Genomic DNA, 14,790 nt, shown 5'->3' with positions numbered 1-14,790 from the left:
CTCTGACCCAGGAGTCTTGTGTCTTCTGCCAGCATCCATGAAAGAGGAATAGGTTAACTTATTAGCTTGTAATAAAATCTCAGACCCAAGAGACACATTAGCATGAAACAATCTTGGTGAATGAAAGTTTAGGAAGCTTATAGAGTTGACCTTGAATAATCAATTAAAATTTAAAGCAAAGAAATTTAACACACACTAGAGATTTTTTTCCTGGAGATACAAGCTCAGATTTACAAGTTGTGGATGCCAGTGTAATTCAAACCTTTTAGAGATCACCAAAAAAAATCATGAAATCATGAACATGTACCTTTGGTACTAATGAAATAAACAGCTATCCAGATGTTGGGCAAAGAAATATTGTGGCTTGGAATAGTTTCCACGGCCAGAATTATACATGAATTCAGAAAAATTCTGTATTTGGAAAATCTTGGGACAGAAGTGAAGATGATGTGCTCTGAGTTAGATGAAATTTATTGAACATCGTGAAGAATTTATATAAAGTTATAAAATGTACATAGGAAAAAGTCAATATTTCTAGATTAATATTTTATAGAATTTGTGAATAATATGTACCAGTTACTACATAATAAAGCATAATTATTTTATTTGTAGCTTTTGAAGTTTCTGTGTAAGTATGCCAAAAAATGTTTTAATTTTTTCATTATAGAAGTTAGAGGTCACTTTATATTTGTAGTATTCTTGTATTCAGGCAGTGTGCCTCTAACCTAGGTCTCTGCCAAGTTAATTTACTGTTTTCCAATTTTATTACTAGCTGTCAAATCACTATAGCCTCAATGATGCTTTAAAACTTCTAGAATATAATTTTTCAGAAATATTGACTTTTTAATGATGTTTTCTTCACATTTATCACTAGTCTCTCCTTTCTTGTTTTCATCCTTAATACTACTAAAGAGAGAAAGATTTTTCTACGTATATGAAGTTCCAGAACATGGTCTATTATTTGTCACTGTATTATATATATCATATATGTAGATATATATGATATATATATATCATATATATGTATACGTATGACTCCAACATTTGATTCGATTCTTGATAATATGGTGGGTTTTTTTCCTTTCAAGATCAGTCTTATTGAGTATTAGGGCTCAAATTTACCAATGTTTTTAAAAGAAAACCAAAATATATTTTTCTAGTCCCAGAATTTTAATACTCACATTTGTATTGAGGGATGTTTTTGCTTTCTGTCTACTTCTAATTTATTAGGTGGAATTTTTATTTCTGTTTTATACTGCCGGTTTATTTATTAAATATTTATTGAACCAGGCAAGATAGACCTGAGGATATAATGATGAGCCAAAAAGCATTACAGTTTCTGCCATCTTGGCACTTAGTAGAGGAACCAAACATCAAAGAATCACACAAATAAAAGTTAGAACTCTGGAAAGCTAATTGCATATCATTCTCATGGAATGTGACTTGGTATAACTAATGTTCACTCTTCATTGAACTAAACTGTAGTTAACTGTTATCTATTATCTGTGGCAAAATTAAGAATGACAGTGTGAAAAACACAAAGCTGTAGATAATTTTAAAATGCTATTTTAGTCATTAGAAAGCAGTAGGAATCTCACATTTATTCAGTCATATATATGTATTAAACATTTACATTCTATTTTTGTCTGAGACTGGCCCAATAATCTAGTGTTGTTACATTACTATGTAGACTAATTTGTAAACACCCATTTGTATATATATGAAGCCTTTTACACTAAAAGAAGTGTAAGCTACGGAAGAATTTTCTTGAAAGGGATGTAAGGTGTTTGATGAAGAGATATTAAAATTTTTCCTATTTATGAATTAGAATGCCTGTTAATTTTTTAGTGCTACCTATTTTCTCATTGTAGATTTAATTAATAGTTAAAATAGTTTCCACTATTCTCTGTACATGTTTAAAAGTAGAATAAACAGAATTTTAAAGTCAGTTATTTAGAAAACTGCAATAACTCCCCGGGTTTGCATTCCATCCTACCAACTAAATCTGCTCTTACCTGCAGATAACTCAGTCATTTGACATTGCAGATTCTAGGAATCACTACTTTAAAATAGACTTAAAACATCCATTAGTAATCTAGCAGATTAAAACACATGCATTTGTAGTTTAGTCAGTTATAAAAGTTGTTTTTAATTAATAAAATTTTAGTCATGACAGCTTACTGTATGAGATAATGTATGTTTCCAAGGAGAAATCTGGGGGGTGGGAGGAGGGAAATGTAAGGAAATTAGTTCTAAAATGCTGGATGGTGACTCTTATGACCAAAACATTTTTGTCATATTGGATGTTGCTCTCTGTGGATAGTTAACTCTAGTGACTGATTGTCCAGATTCCCCCCATCCTACATTGTCCCCTCATCATCACCATTATGCTTTAGTAATTTTTTAAAAATCTTTTTTAAAGACTTAATTTTTAGAGCAGTTTTAGGTTCACAGCAAAATGGAGAGGAAAGTACAGGTTTCCTGTATTCCCACTGCTCCCACACATGCATAGCCTACCCCATTATTGATATCCCCCACCAGAGTAGAACATTTATTACAATCGATGAACCTACATTGACACATCATAATCACCCAAAGTCCATAGTTTACATTAGGATTCAGTCTTTGTATTGTACATTCTTTGGGTTTGAACAAATGTAGAATGACATATATCCATCATTATAGTATCATATGGAGTATTTTCACTGTCTAAAAACCCTCTGTACTCTACCTATTCATCCCTCCACTTCCCCAACTCCCAGTAACCACTGATCTTTTACTGTCTTCATAGCTCTGCCTTTTCCAGAATGTCATATAGTTGGAATCATACAATATGTAGCCTTTCCAAATTGGCCTTTTTCACTTAGTAATATGCATTTAAGTTTCCTCCATGTCTTCTCATGGCTTGATAGCTCATTTCTTTTTAGCACTGAATAATATTCCATGTTTGAATGTACCACAGTTTATTTATTCATTAACTAATGAAGGACATCTTGGTTGCTTCCAAGTTATGGCATGAGTTCATCTCCTCTGGGTAAATCCCAAGAAGCATGACTGCTGGATCATATGGTTAAGAATGTGTTTAGTTTTGTGGGAGAGTGCCAAAGTGTCCTCTAAAGTGGCTGTACCATTTTGCATTCCCACCAGCAATGAATAAAAGTACCTGTTCTTCTACATCTTCACCAGCATTTGGTGGTATCAGTGTTCTAGATTTTAGCCATTCTAATAGGTGTGTAGTGGTATCTCTTTGTTTTAATTTGCATTTCCTTGATGATATATAATATTGAGCATCTTTTCATATGCTTATTTGCTCTCTCTATTTCTTGGGAGAGGTATCTATTAAAGTCTTTGGCCCTTTTTAAAAATCAGGTTGTTTGTGTTCTTGTTGAATTTTAAGAGTTCTTTGTATATTTTTGATAACAGTCAGATGTGTCTTTTGCAAGTGTTTTCTCCTGGTCTGTGGTTTGTCTTCTCATTCTCTTGATGTTATCTTTTACAGAGTGGAACTTTTTAATTTTAATGAAGTCTAGCTTATCATTTATTTATTTCGTGGATGAAGCCATTGGTGTTATATTTAAAGAGTCATCTCCATATCCAAGGTCACCTAGATTTTCTCCTGTGTTATCTTGCAGGAGTTTTATAGTTTTGCATTTTATGTTTAGGTCTATGATCCATTTTGAGTTAATTTTTGTGAAGAGTGTAAGATCTGGGTCTAGATTCATTTTTTTGCATTTGAATGTCCAGTTCCATCACCAATTGTTGAAAAGACTAAACTCCATTGTACTGCCTTTGCTCTGTTGTAAAAGATCAGAATTGACTCTATGTGAGTTTATTTCTGGGCTCTTCATTCTCCTCCACTGATCTATTTGTCTATCTTTTTGCCAGTACCATGCTTTTTTTTTAATTAAAAATTTTTTTTTAATTTTTAAAATTTTTTGGCTGCGTTGGGTCTTTGTTGCTGTGCACAGGCTTTCTCTAGTTGCGGCAAATAGGGGCTACTCTTTGTTGCGGTGTGAGGGCTTCTCATTGCAGTGGCTTCTCTTGTCGCGGAGCACGGGCTCTAGGCACACAGGCATCAGTAGTCGTGGCATGTGGGCTCAGTAGTTGTGGTGCACGGGCTTAGTTCCGTGGCACGTGAGATCTTCCCGGACCAGGGCTCGAACCCATGTCCCCTGTGTTGGCAGGCGGATTCTTTTTTTAATCTTTTCTTTTTTTTATTTATTTATTTTAATTTATTTATCTCTGGCTGCTTTGGGTCTTCGTTGCTGTGCGCGGGCTTTCTCTAGATGCAGCGAGCGAGGGCTACTCTTCGTTGCCGTGTGTGGGCTTCTCATCATGGTGGCTTCTCTTGTTGCGGAGCACGAGCTGTAGGCGCGCGGGCCTCAGTAGTTTTGGCACACAGGCTTAGTTGCTCTGCGGCATGTGGGATCTTCCCGGACCAAGGCTCAAACCTGTGTCCCCTGCAATTGCAGGGAGATTCTTAACCACTGCGCCACCAGGGAAGTCCCACACACTCTTGATTACTGCCGCTTTACATTAAGTCTTGGATTTTGTAGTATTAGTACTCCAACCTTGTTCTTCTTCCTTAATATTGTGTTGGCTGTTCTGGGTCTTTTGCCTCTCCATGTAAACTTTAGAATCTGTTTGTTAACATTCACAAAATAACTTGCTGGGAGTTACTGGGATTGTGTTTAATCTATAGATGAAGTTGGGAAGAACTGACATGTTGACAGTTTCGAGCCTTTCTATCCATGAACATTAATAATTTTTACTAGAAGGTAGAGAGAGAAACTAAAAGTCTGCTCAGTTATGAATAGCTGTAACAAAAGATCTGATTATATAGAAAGTTGAAACTATGAACTGAATTATCTGTAGATTTTACTTCTCTATTTTCTTCTTTTCCCTAATCTCTATGGATGATTAAGATGTGTTTATAGTGTTACATTAAAGAGCTAAAAGATTGTGTTTTTAAATCTTTGGGAATTTTATTTAAACTCACAAAATGTAGGTTTTAAAATTCCCTGAGCTTCTCCAAAGAGATTTGTAACAAAACACTTATAGCAGTAGTTCATAGAATTACAATATGAACATTATTACTAATACTTACTGGTTCCTAAGCAAGCACAGCATGCTAATAGAATTTGATCTTTAATGGATGATGTTTCAACCATTTGGTTTTGGTTTTTTTTTTTGGTTTGTTTTTACTTTTTTTTTAAACTTTTTAATTACTTTTTCTCTCTTAACTATTTGTAATTTACGTAAGTTGTTTGATTCATATATATTTAATTGTATCTCAGTATGAGTCCTTAAGTCCCAGATAAAACTCTTAATTTTTTAATAATATAACGGTATTATGGAAATTAAGCCTTTCTGGTGTCTAGATTGCCATTCCATTTAAAAATCTAATGTTATACATGCAGTGTAGTATATAATTAGAATGTACTTTATTTTATTTTTTATAGTTTTTACCCACCTATTGATGAACCAGTTATTGGAAGTAAAAATATTGATCTGTCAGAACGACAGGAAAGAAAACAAGTCTTCAAAGGGAAAACATTTGTCTTTCTAAATGCCAAACAGGTAATGTTATAAGCTAAATTTTTATAAAGAAAATGTTATAAACTAGGATAAATTATTACTGTTGTCAATAGTTGTTAATGCACTTCCTTTTGAGATTTTGTGTAGAAGTGTGAAGTGAAATAAAAAACTGCCCAGGCACCAGAACTTGCCCAGCGTTCATGTATATGACTATGGCATTTCTTAATATCTCTTAATTGGCTTATTAAGTTTATATAAATACGTACAGGGAGGAGACCAAAAACTTTGGTTTAAGTTCTAACTTGTTCGGTTAGTAAGCAGCTGTTGAATGTCTTCTGTGTGCTGAAATGACAGTTCCAGGAGTTAATGTTGCAAGTGGAAAAACCATGCAAGTTACAGTGCTGTGTGAAGAGGAGCTGTAGATGATATAAGGATTCCAGGGCTGCAGTGGTACCTGGTGAACTAGGGATTTTCTCAGAGTGGAAACTCAGATTGTCCTCTCAGGGAGTATTATAAAATCAATTTTTCTTCAATTCTGCTTATATTTTATTTCCCAAATCAAATTCTTATAATTTTAAGAATGTATTCAAGACATTAATTATGGCTATTTCATTACTTTTTTTCTTTTTCTTTCCATTTTTAGCATAAAAAATTAAGTGCAGCAGTTGTATTTGGAGGAGGAGATGCTAGGTTGATAACAGAAGACAATGAAGAAGAAGATAGTTTCTTTTCGGCTCCTGGAACTTGTGTTGTTGATGTAGGAATAACAGAGTCACAGACCTTAATTCCTGACTCTCAGAAAAAACGGATTCATTCAATTATGGATATACTCCAGAGGTACAGAATTATTCTTTATTAGTTAAAAAAAAAAGGGCAAGTAGGTGATTTTATAGGTAACTTTTTTTGCACTCCACATAATAATGTAAAGGTATATACAAGAATTATTGTAAAGATTTTATTGTGTATGGTACTTGGAAATTTATTGTGACTTAGTATGCTAGAAATAGAATATATTTATCCATGTCAGTTTTATCTCAATATTTATTTTCTGCTCCTTTTTTGTTATTTTAATACAATTTGCAGAATATACCTCTTAATAAAGCAGTATTTGTTTTTCTCTAGAATATGTAGTTGAGAAAGTTAAAACTCAAATGTAAAATTGTTCTGAAATAGCCTCAAGCTGGAATGTATTTTTCCTTTGTTTATTACCCATCGAAAATTTGTATTAAAATTAGGCTATTATGGCTATATAGGCTGTTATGGGAAAGCAGGAAAAAAAGTATCAAGTATCCTAGAATAGTGTTTGTAGTGTGGAGGGGCGGCAGTTTGAAAGCACTAAAGCAAGGATTTTTTTCCTGGACTCTTTACTGGTGTTAATAATCTTAGCATTTTTGAAGCACAAAGTAAAAAAATCAGCCTTGGCAGTCCGTTGACTGAATTTCTATTCACCTAGTAAAAAATAGTTAGGGCTGGGACTTCGCTGATGGTCCAGTGGCTAAGACTCCACGCTCCCAATGCAGGGGGCCTGGGTTCGATCCCTGTTGAGGGAACTAGATCCCACATGTTGCAACTAAAAGACCCTGCATGCTGCAACTAAAGATCCTGCATGCTGCGACTAGAAGATCCTGCACACCACAACTAAGACCCAGCATGGCAAAATAAATAAATAAATATTTTTAAAAAGTAGTTTAGGCCTAGGGTATTTATATGTCTAAAAAGTCCATAAAATAAGCTCTCCACAGTATTCATTTTTCCTGACCCAGGAGTCTTTCCGACCATGAAGATTGCTTTTTTTTAAAATGGGTTTGCTGAAGTAAAAAGTAAAATTTCAGTCATGTGTCCCATAAATATTTTGCTTAATGGAGATGTGTTAACTGCTGTGAAAAAGAAAATATTTGTGTAACAAAAATACCATCTTACTACTACAACCAAAATATACTGTGATTCTATTGTGTTTTAGGCACTGGGAATATAATGGTTAACAAGATAGCTATGGACCCTGCCACCACTGGAGCTTACTGTCTAGAGGAAAATACAGATAAAGACAAGTAAACAGATAATTACAAATGTGTATAAGAAAGCAGAATAACAGGGCAGAGGGGAGAAGTTTATTTTAAATAGAGAAGGCTTCTTTCAGGCAGTATTTTACTTAAGACCAGTTTACCAGTCTTTAAAAGCCATGCTGAACAGTAGCAATAATAGCTTACTTACATAATACTATATACTGTAGCAGGTCCTGTTCTAAGAGTTCTACATATATTAAGACGTTTAATCCTCATACAATCATGTGTATTTTTACTGTTATGTTCCCCGTTGTGCAGAGAGGGCAAAAGGGGATTTGAGTAGAACACAGGGAGCAAGCAGAGGAGCCAGGATGTGAATACATGCAGTCTGGTTCCAGAGTCCATGCTCTTTACCATTACATCTTGCTGCCTTGCTGGAGTGGAGGTTGCTCAGAGGCTGGTGACTTGATCATGAGATGACATTTTGTTCTGTACTCTCTGGCTCCTGTTTCAATTTGGTCATAGAGAGAGGACAATTTTACAGTTTGAGAAAGACTATCACTTAAAATAACACCTGTCCATTTAGTCCAAGCCATTGATAGCAATTGAAGGTACAGTTATATCAAACCAGTAAAGTCAGCTATTGACTGAATTTCAGACAATAGGGCAACATTGGGATGGGTTAGTGCGATGGTGCTTTTGATTAGTTGTCAGAAGTGGGTATAGGATATCAGTGATTAAAATTAAATATCTCTGAAAAAGATTAGAAGTCTAGGGGAACAATATAACCCTGATTTTTGTTCTTGCTGAGATATTTTCCCAATGTCTTAGCCCATATTTGGGAACTCTTCCTGTTACTAATTTAATTATTTTCTCTTTATCCTCTCCTCCTTTGCCTTAACGTCTTCTCACCTGTTCCACAGCTTTGCATAAAATTGAATGAATCATAATCTTTGGATCATGATACACCGTCATCACTGAACTATAAATAATACACATTCATTTTGTTCACTAATTATTTAGTTAGTTATTTTAAATAAATTTTTATTATTGTAAACTGCTACTGAGATTATCTTTGTATGTTTCCTATTGGTACTTGTGCAGGATTTTCTTTGGGATATATTACTACATTACTAGGGTTAGAACACTCAACAGTATCAAACTGTTTTCCGCTTTATACTCCCACCCACGGTATATAAGAGATTAAGTTAGATGCACGTCATTTTCAATACTCGGTATTTTCAGACTATCATTTTTGCCAATTTAATGGATATATAATCATATCCTGTGATTTTGATTTGTATTTCCCTGATCACCAGTGATGGTTAACGTTTCTTCAAAAGTTTATTAGATGTTAATTTTTCCATCTTTGTGAAATACATGTCTCTTGCCCAGTTTTCTATTGGGATAATTGTATTCTTTTTTTGTTTTAAGTACAGATTTCCCCAGTTTTATGTGTTCTTGTGTGTGTAGTGTATGTGTGTGTATTTAGTTCTATATAATTTTATTACATGTGTAGGTTCATGTATTCACCATAGTTAAGATACAGAACAGTTCCGTCACCACAAGAATCCCTTGTGTTGTTCTTTTATAACCACACACCCCTCCCTACCTCCCCCTCCCTGTCCCTAAACTTCGGCAACCACTAATTTCTTCTTCATTTCTAAAATTTATTATTTAAAAAATGATATATAAATGAAATCATACAGCATGTAACCTTTTAGAATTTTTATTTTCACTCACCATAATTCCTCAGAGATTCATCTAGGTTTTGTGTATCAGAAGTTCATCCTTTTTTTATTGCTGAGTAGTGTTTCATGGTATGGATAACCATGGTATGGGTATTGTCTCTTTAATTACACTTTCTAGTTTACTGTTGATGTATAGAAATTCAGCTGACATTGATATTAATCTCATATCCCACCACCTCGTTGGACTCCCCTTTTATTTCTAATACTTTATAGTCTTTTTTTATATAAACCATATCATCTATAAATAATATTTCTCTCCTCCTTTTTAATCCTTTTTGCCTCTGGTACTGCTCTCTCTCTTTTATTCTCTCTTGGTTTTGGACCAACTGGGACATCCAAAGCTGTTGGACAGAGTGGTGATAGTAGCCACATTTATCTCACTATTGACTTTAAAAGTAATGCTTCCAGTATTTCCCCATTTAAGATGATGTATGTCTTATAACATCATTATTAAATGTGTATTTTGTTTTACATAGCCAATCTTTTATAACTAATTTTCATGATATGACATATGTATAGTTTCAAAAGTATTAGTAGGGTAGTAAAATATCAATTTTGAATTGCCTGAAATACAAGTAGGTGTATGTGATCACTTGATGATAATACTTTTTAAAATCTTTTTTTGTGTGTTATTATAAATTCACTTAGAGTTCAAGTCTAAGTTAAACTAATACATATAAAACAATGAATGTTAAGCATTTGAAAAATAACTTTTAAACTACTACAGCCACTTAAAATACATATACATATGTATATTTTACATATTCTGTAGTATGGATATACTATGGTTTGTTGAGTCATCCATCCATTGAAGGACATCTGCATTTTTCCAGCTTTTGTTACAAATAAAGCTGATATGAACATTCATATACAGGTTTCTTTGTGAACGTAAGTGTTTATTTCTCTGGAATAAACTTCCAAGAGTGCAGTTTCTGGATTGTATGGTAATTGCATATTTGTGTGCCTTTTTTTTTAATTTGTAGAAGTTTTTTATATATTCTTGGCATTAATCCTTTTTTCACTTTTATGTGATTACATAAAAGATTGCAGAATCTGTTACCACTTTGTAAATTAACTTTTTATTGTGTTGATGAATGAAAGCCCTTAATTTTAATATCCTAAAAATTAACAATCTTTCATAGTCAGTGCTTTTTGTATAAGAAATCTTTTTCTACTCATAGATCAAAAAGATATTCACCTATATTTTTTACTACTTTTTACTAGTATTTTGATATTTTGTTTTTGAAATTTATTTTTGATCTATCTGGAATTGATTGTTTTATACCAAGGGACCTTACATGCATGGGAATGTTTTTGACCGTCTTTTCCATTGAGCAATATGTCTCTTCTTATACTAATACCACGTTTACTGCATTGTCTTAATTACTATAACAGTTTAAGTCCTCATATCTAGTAGGACAAATATTTTCTTTCTGCTCTTCTTCAGAAGCATCCTGGCTATTCTTGGCTTTTTATTTTTCCATATACATTTTAGAATCATCTTTTTAAAAACTTAACAAAAAAACAAATGTTAAGCATTGGAAAATGACTTGTTAAGCTACTACAACCACTTAAAATATCTCTACAATAAGTATTAAAAGGAGTTTTAAAGCTCTTAAAATTTGAGGTTCAGTTTCTATGTAGATTATTAGGTTATATTAAATTATGTTTGTTTTATAAAATCAGTCATTATTCACATTACAGAATAACAGAAGATAGGTTCACCATAAGATTCCTTTAATAAGAAGATTCATTAACACATGTAAATTTGGTAAAATGATTTGATTTACTAATATACATATAGATGTAGCTTATTTATAGTTCTTTGTACTTTTCTCCCTCCTTATCCTTCTCCCCTCTTTTTCTCTCTTTTAAGTTTTATCTGAGGATTCTAGTAATCATAGATTTGCTTTAAAAAATCTATTTTATTGCTTCATCTGGGTATTACTATTATTCTGAACTGGAATATTATTTAGAACTAGTATTTATTATTTAGAACTGGAAGGATCTGTATCCTTTACTCTAGACCTTTGTTTTACAGATGAAATAATTGAATTACTAAAAGGTGGTGAACTTGCCCAATGTAACATTGCTCCAGTGAATAAGCTAGTACTATAGGTATTTGCAATTCTCTCTGTACCATAAAATTGTGATGTCACTTGGGGGGGGTGTCTGTTTGACATCATCTTAATAAAAGTTGTTAGTTTTAATATATCATCATACTTAAACTATTTTATTCTAACAGGCAAGGTCTTAGACCTATTCCTGAAGCAGAAATTGGATTGGCAGTTATTTTCATTACTACAGAGAATTACTGTGATCCTCAGGGCCAGCCCAGTACAGGTAATTAAAATACTATTTTATTGATTCTTTAGCAACTTTATTGTATAAATTGCTGATTGGCTGTATCTCCATTATTTTTTAAAATATTTATTTATTTATTTGGCTGCATCGGGTCTTAGTTGCGGCACGCGGGAGCTTTGTTGCAGCACGCGGGCTTCTCTCTAGTTGTAGCGTATGGGCTCTAGAGCGCACGGGCTTTGTTGCCCCGCAGCATGTGGGATCTTAGTTCCCCAACCAGGTATCGAACCCACGTCCCCTGCATTGGAAGGCAGATTCTTAACTACTGGACCACGAGGGAAGTCCCTGTATGTATGTATTATACTTGCCACGGGTGACCATCTTCACCGTCTTTTAAAAGCTATATGTTTATCTGTTCATTTATTCATTCAATAAGTATTTGTGGCTGCCAAGTACTAGGCACAGTTGTAAGTACTGAAGATACAGTGGTGAATAAAGTAAACAAGGTACTTGTTACTGTGAACTTTATATTCTAAAAGTCAGGATTCAGACAGTAAACAAGCAAACAAACACATCTGATAAGTTCTGTTAAGGCCAAGTACAAAGAGAAAGCTAAAACAAGATGATGTGATAGTGACTGGGAGTAGGCTATTTTAGATTGGTAGTCAGGGACAGTCTCACTTAAGATGTCATATTTCAGCCTCACATGTCCTAAATGATGAGAAAAGGCAGCCATGGGAGGATATGGATAGCAGAATTCCAGGTAGAAGGAACAGATCACAATCGTGTCTGTGTGGAAAATGGATTCCAGGGGTCCAAAATGGAAGTGGGGATATGAGTAGAAGCTGTTGTGGAGGTCCAGGTGAGAGAGAGCCTGGTGCCTTGGACCATGGTGGTAGTAGTAGTAGAGATGCAGAAAAGCAAATAAATTCAGGCCAAATTCTTAGAGAGAAAACTACTTTGATGTGGATACCAAAATGAGCCATATTTTTGTAGAAGCTGTCCATTAGAAAGCTCCACAACCCTTTAGAAATAGCATGTACTGTAAATACTATTTTGTTGATTGTGCATTTCTGTTCTGTTACAGAAAAAAATAAAATGCTATGTGTAATTTCAGACTTTAACAACACAACAAAAAATATGTAAAAATAAACAATCATTGGGTCTATGTGAGTATCTCCTCTTGTCCCAGGTCCCTGTTTGGAACAACTATCCTCTGTTCTCTTTTAGAAAACTAGTCTCAACTAGATATGTGCTCCAGAAACATTTTTTTAAAATTCAAATTCACATGCTCTGTATTCCAGGATATTCTGGGATGCCACCAAGGCATCAGATTTTTTTGGTTTCTTTTGCTTGATTTTAACCTCCTGTTTGTCATATAAACTCCAAGAAACTAGGGAAGGACTGAACTAGAGAGGAGCCTTCTTTTATATAAATGGAGGAGGCATTCAGACTATAAATTTAAGTCATTTTTTACTCATACAAGACTTGAAATTCTTCCTCTGTAGCTTCTGCTCAAGAGGTCTGCTACCATCCCTTCCCACAGCCACTGCCCTATTTAACCCTCCATGTCTTTATTTCCTGAGGGCTGTTCTAACTGCCCTCAGTAAGGTCGTGCCTCCATATTCATCTCTAGAGTTAATATTTCACTTTGCCACTAGAATTACCTTCCCTTCTCCTAAAAACTTTTACTAGTTCTTATTATCTATAGAATAAATCCCTAAGCCCTTTGTCTAGACTTTCGAGCCTTCAGCAGTTTAGCTGTAGCCTATCTCTTCCCATCCTCATCTTTTTTTAATATACTTCCCTACAGAATACATACGCCATATTTTTTTATGTGCCATACTCCTTGACCTTGTTCATCATGGTCCTTGTTCCTAGAATGCTGGCACTGCTCTTCAAAATCTGACTCCTTCCACAAATGCTCACCTCTTTCGTGAAGTTTTCCTAGGTTTTTTCCTCTCCCATAACTCTTCTCCAAGTCAGGTTAATTATTTTGGTTTTTTATACCCCAGTAACGTTTTTTTTTTTGCGTTCCAGTTAGAACTTTTTCCTACTTTGAAGCATAGCCAGTTGTTTCCATGCCTCTTTCAGCCACTAGACTGATTATAAACTCTTACTAATTTTGGTTTCTCTGACATCACCAAGCCCAATACTTGTTTATAGTTGGTATAAATATTTGCTTAATTGAACTAAATTATCGGTACACAAGATTATCTTTGCCAGGGTGGAGCAACAAAATTTTATCATCCACTGTTATAAATGTATTTATGGCCAGAAGGTCCTTAAAGATCATCTAATCTTTCTATTAAAAGGTAAGAGACCTCAAGGCTGAGAAAAGTTAAGGTCCCATAAATAAAACAGCCAAGACAATCCTAAAATTGGGGTTTTGTGACTGCTAGACCAGCATCTTTTCTATTGTGTTATTTCATATGGAAACAAGGTCATAAGGAATTGATAAAAAATCTACATTATAATTAGTAGTATTATTTCTTGCACATATTCATAGGTAGGTCTGTGTGGGTTCCAAGTCATAGACATCAGACTTACAAACAATTTTAGAACACGGCTAGTTTTGGGGGGAACAGAGTGAATGCATGTCTTCTTTCCTCCCTTTTTCTCCTTTGTTTCCTCCTTTCCTTCCATATTCATTCATTTATCTTTCAACAAGTATTTATTGAACCTTGTTATATGCCTTTAATTACTCTAAACACTTGGAATAAAGAGGTGAGCAGAGTAGAGCAAATCCCTACCCTCCTGGTATTTTAGCAAGGAGAATATTATAAATAATCTTACTGACAGACATTAGTTATTCTGGGTCATTAGATTCAGCTTATGAATATTTCTTTTAATGGTTATATACACATTTGTAATTATTATTTTTTGCAAACTGTGCAAGCTAAGAAGAATTTTAGGGATATGTATGTATAAGGAAATGCCAGTGAGCTAAGGTGGTCATATAAGGAGAGTGGCAGAAGTAAGTTAAATACCTGAATTTGGAATCAGTTATAAACATTTTATTAAACACATTCTATGTCAGGAGCTAACAGAGTGGTAATTTAGCTTTGATACTTAATAAATGTCAACTTAAAATTTTTTTTTCAGTTAATTTAATTCTGTTAACTTATTTATATCCATTATATACCAAACATTGCCCAGAGATGAGATACAGAAATGAGTAAGACTCAGTCCCTGTT

General features: G+C 33.9%; 1 protein-coding gene across 1 annotated transcript in view; it reads left to right on the top strand.

The window, feature by feature from the left end:
* Positions 1 to 14,790, top strand: part of NBN (nibrin) — a 44,369-nt gene that overhangs the window by 9,583 nt on the left and 19,996 nt on the right. Inside the window, 3 exon segments of the mRNA XM_032610173.1 lie at positions 5,463 to 5,580; positions 6,182 to 6,375; positions 11,538 to 11,635. Coding sequence (XP_032466064.1) covers positions 5,463 to 5,580; positions 6,182 to 6,375; positions 11,538 to 11,635 — 410 coding nt within the window.

This window comes from Phocoena sinus, chromosome 17 (assembly GCF_008692025.1).
Source record: "Phocoena sinus isolate mPhoSin1 chromosome 17, mPhoSin1.pri, whole genome shotgun sequence".
NCBI classification, from domain to species: Eukaryota; Metazoa; Chordata; class Mammalia; order Artiodactyla; family Phocoenidae; genus Phocoena; species Phocoena sinus.
This window is presented reverse-complemented; position numbering and strand designations above follow the sequence as displayed.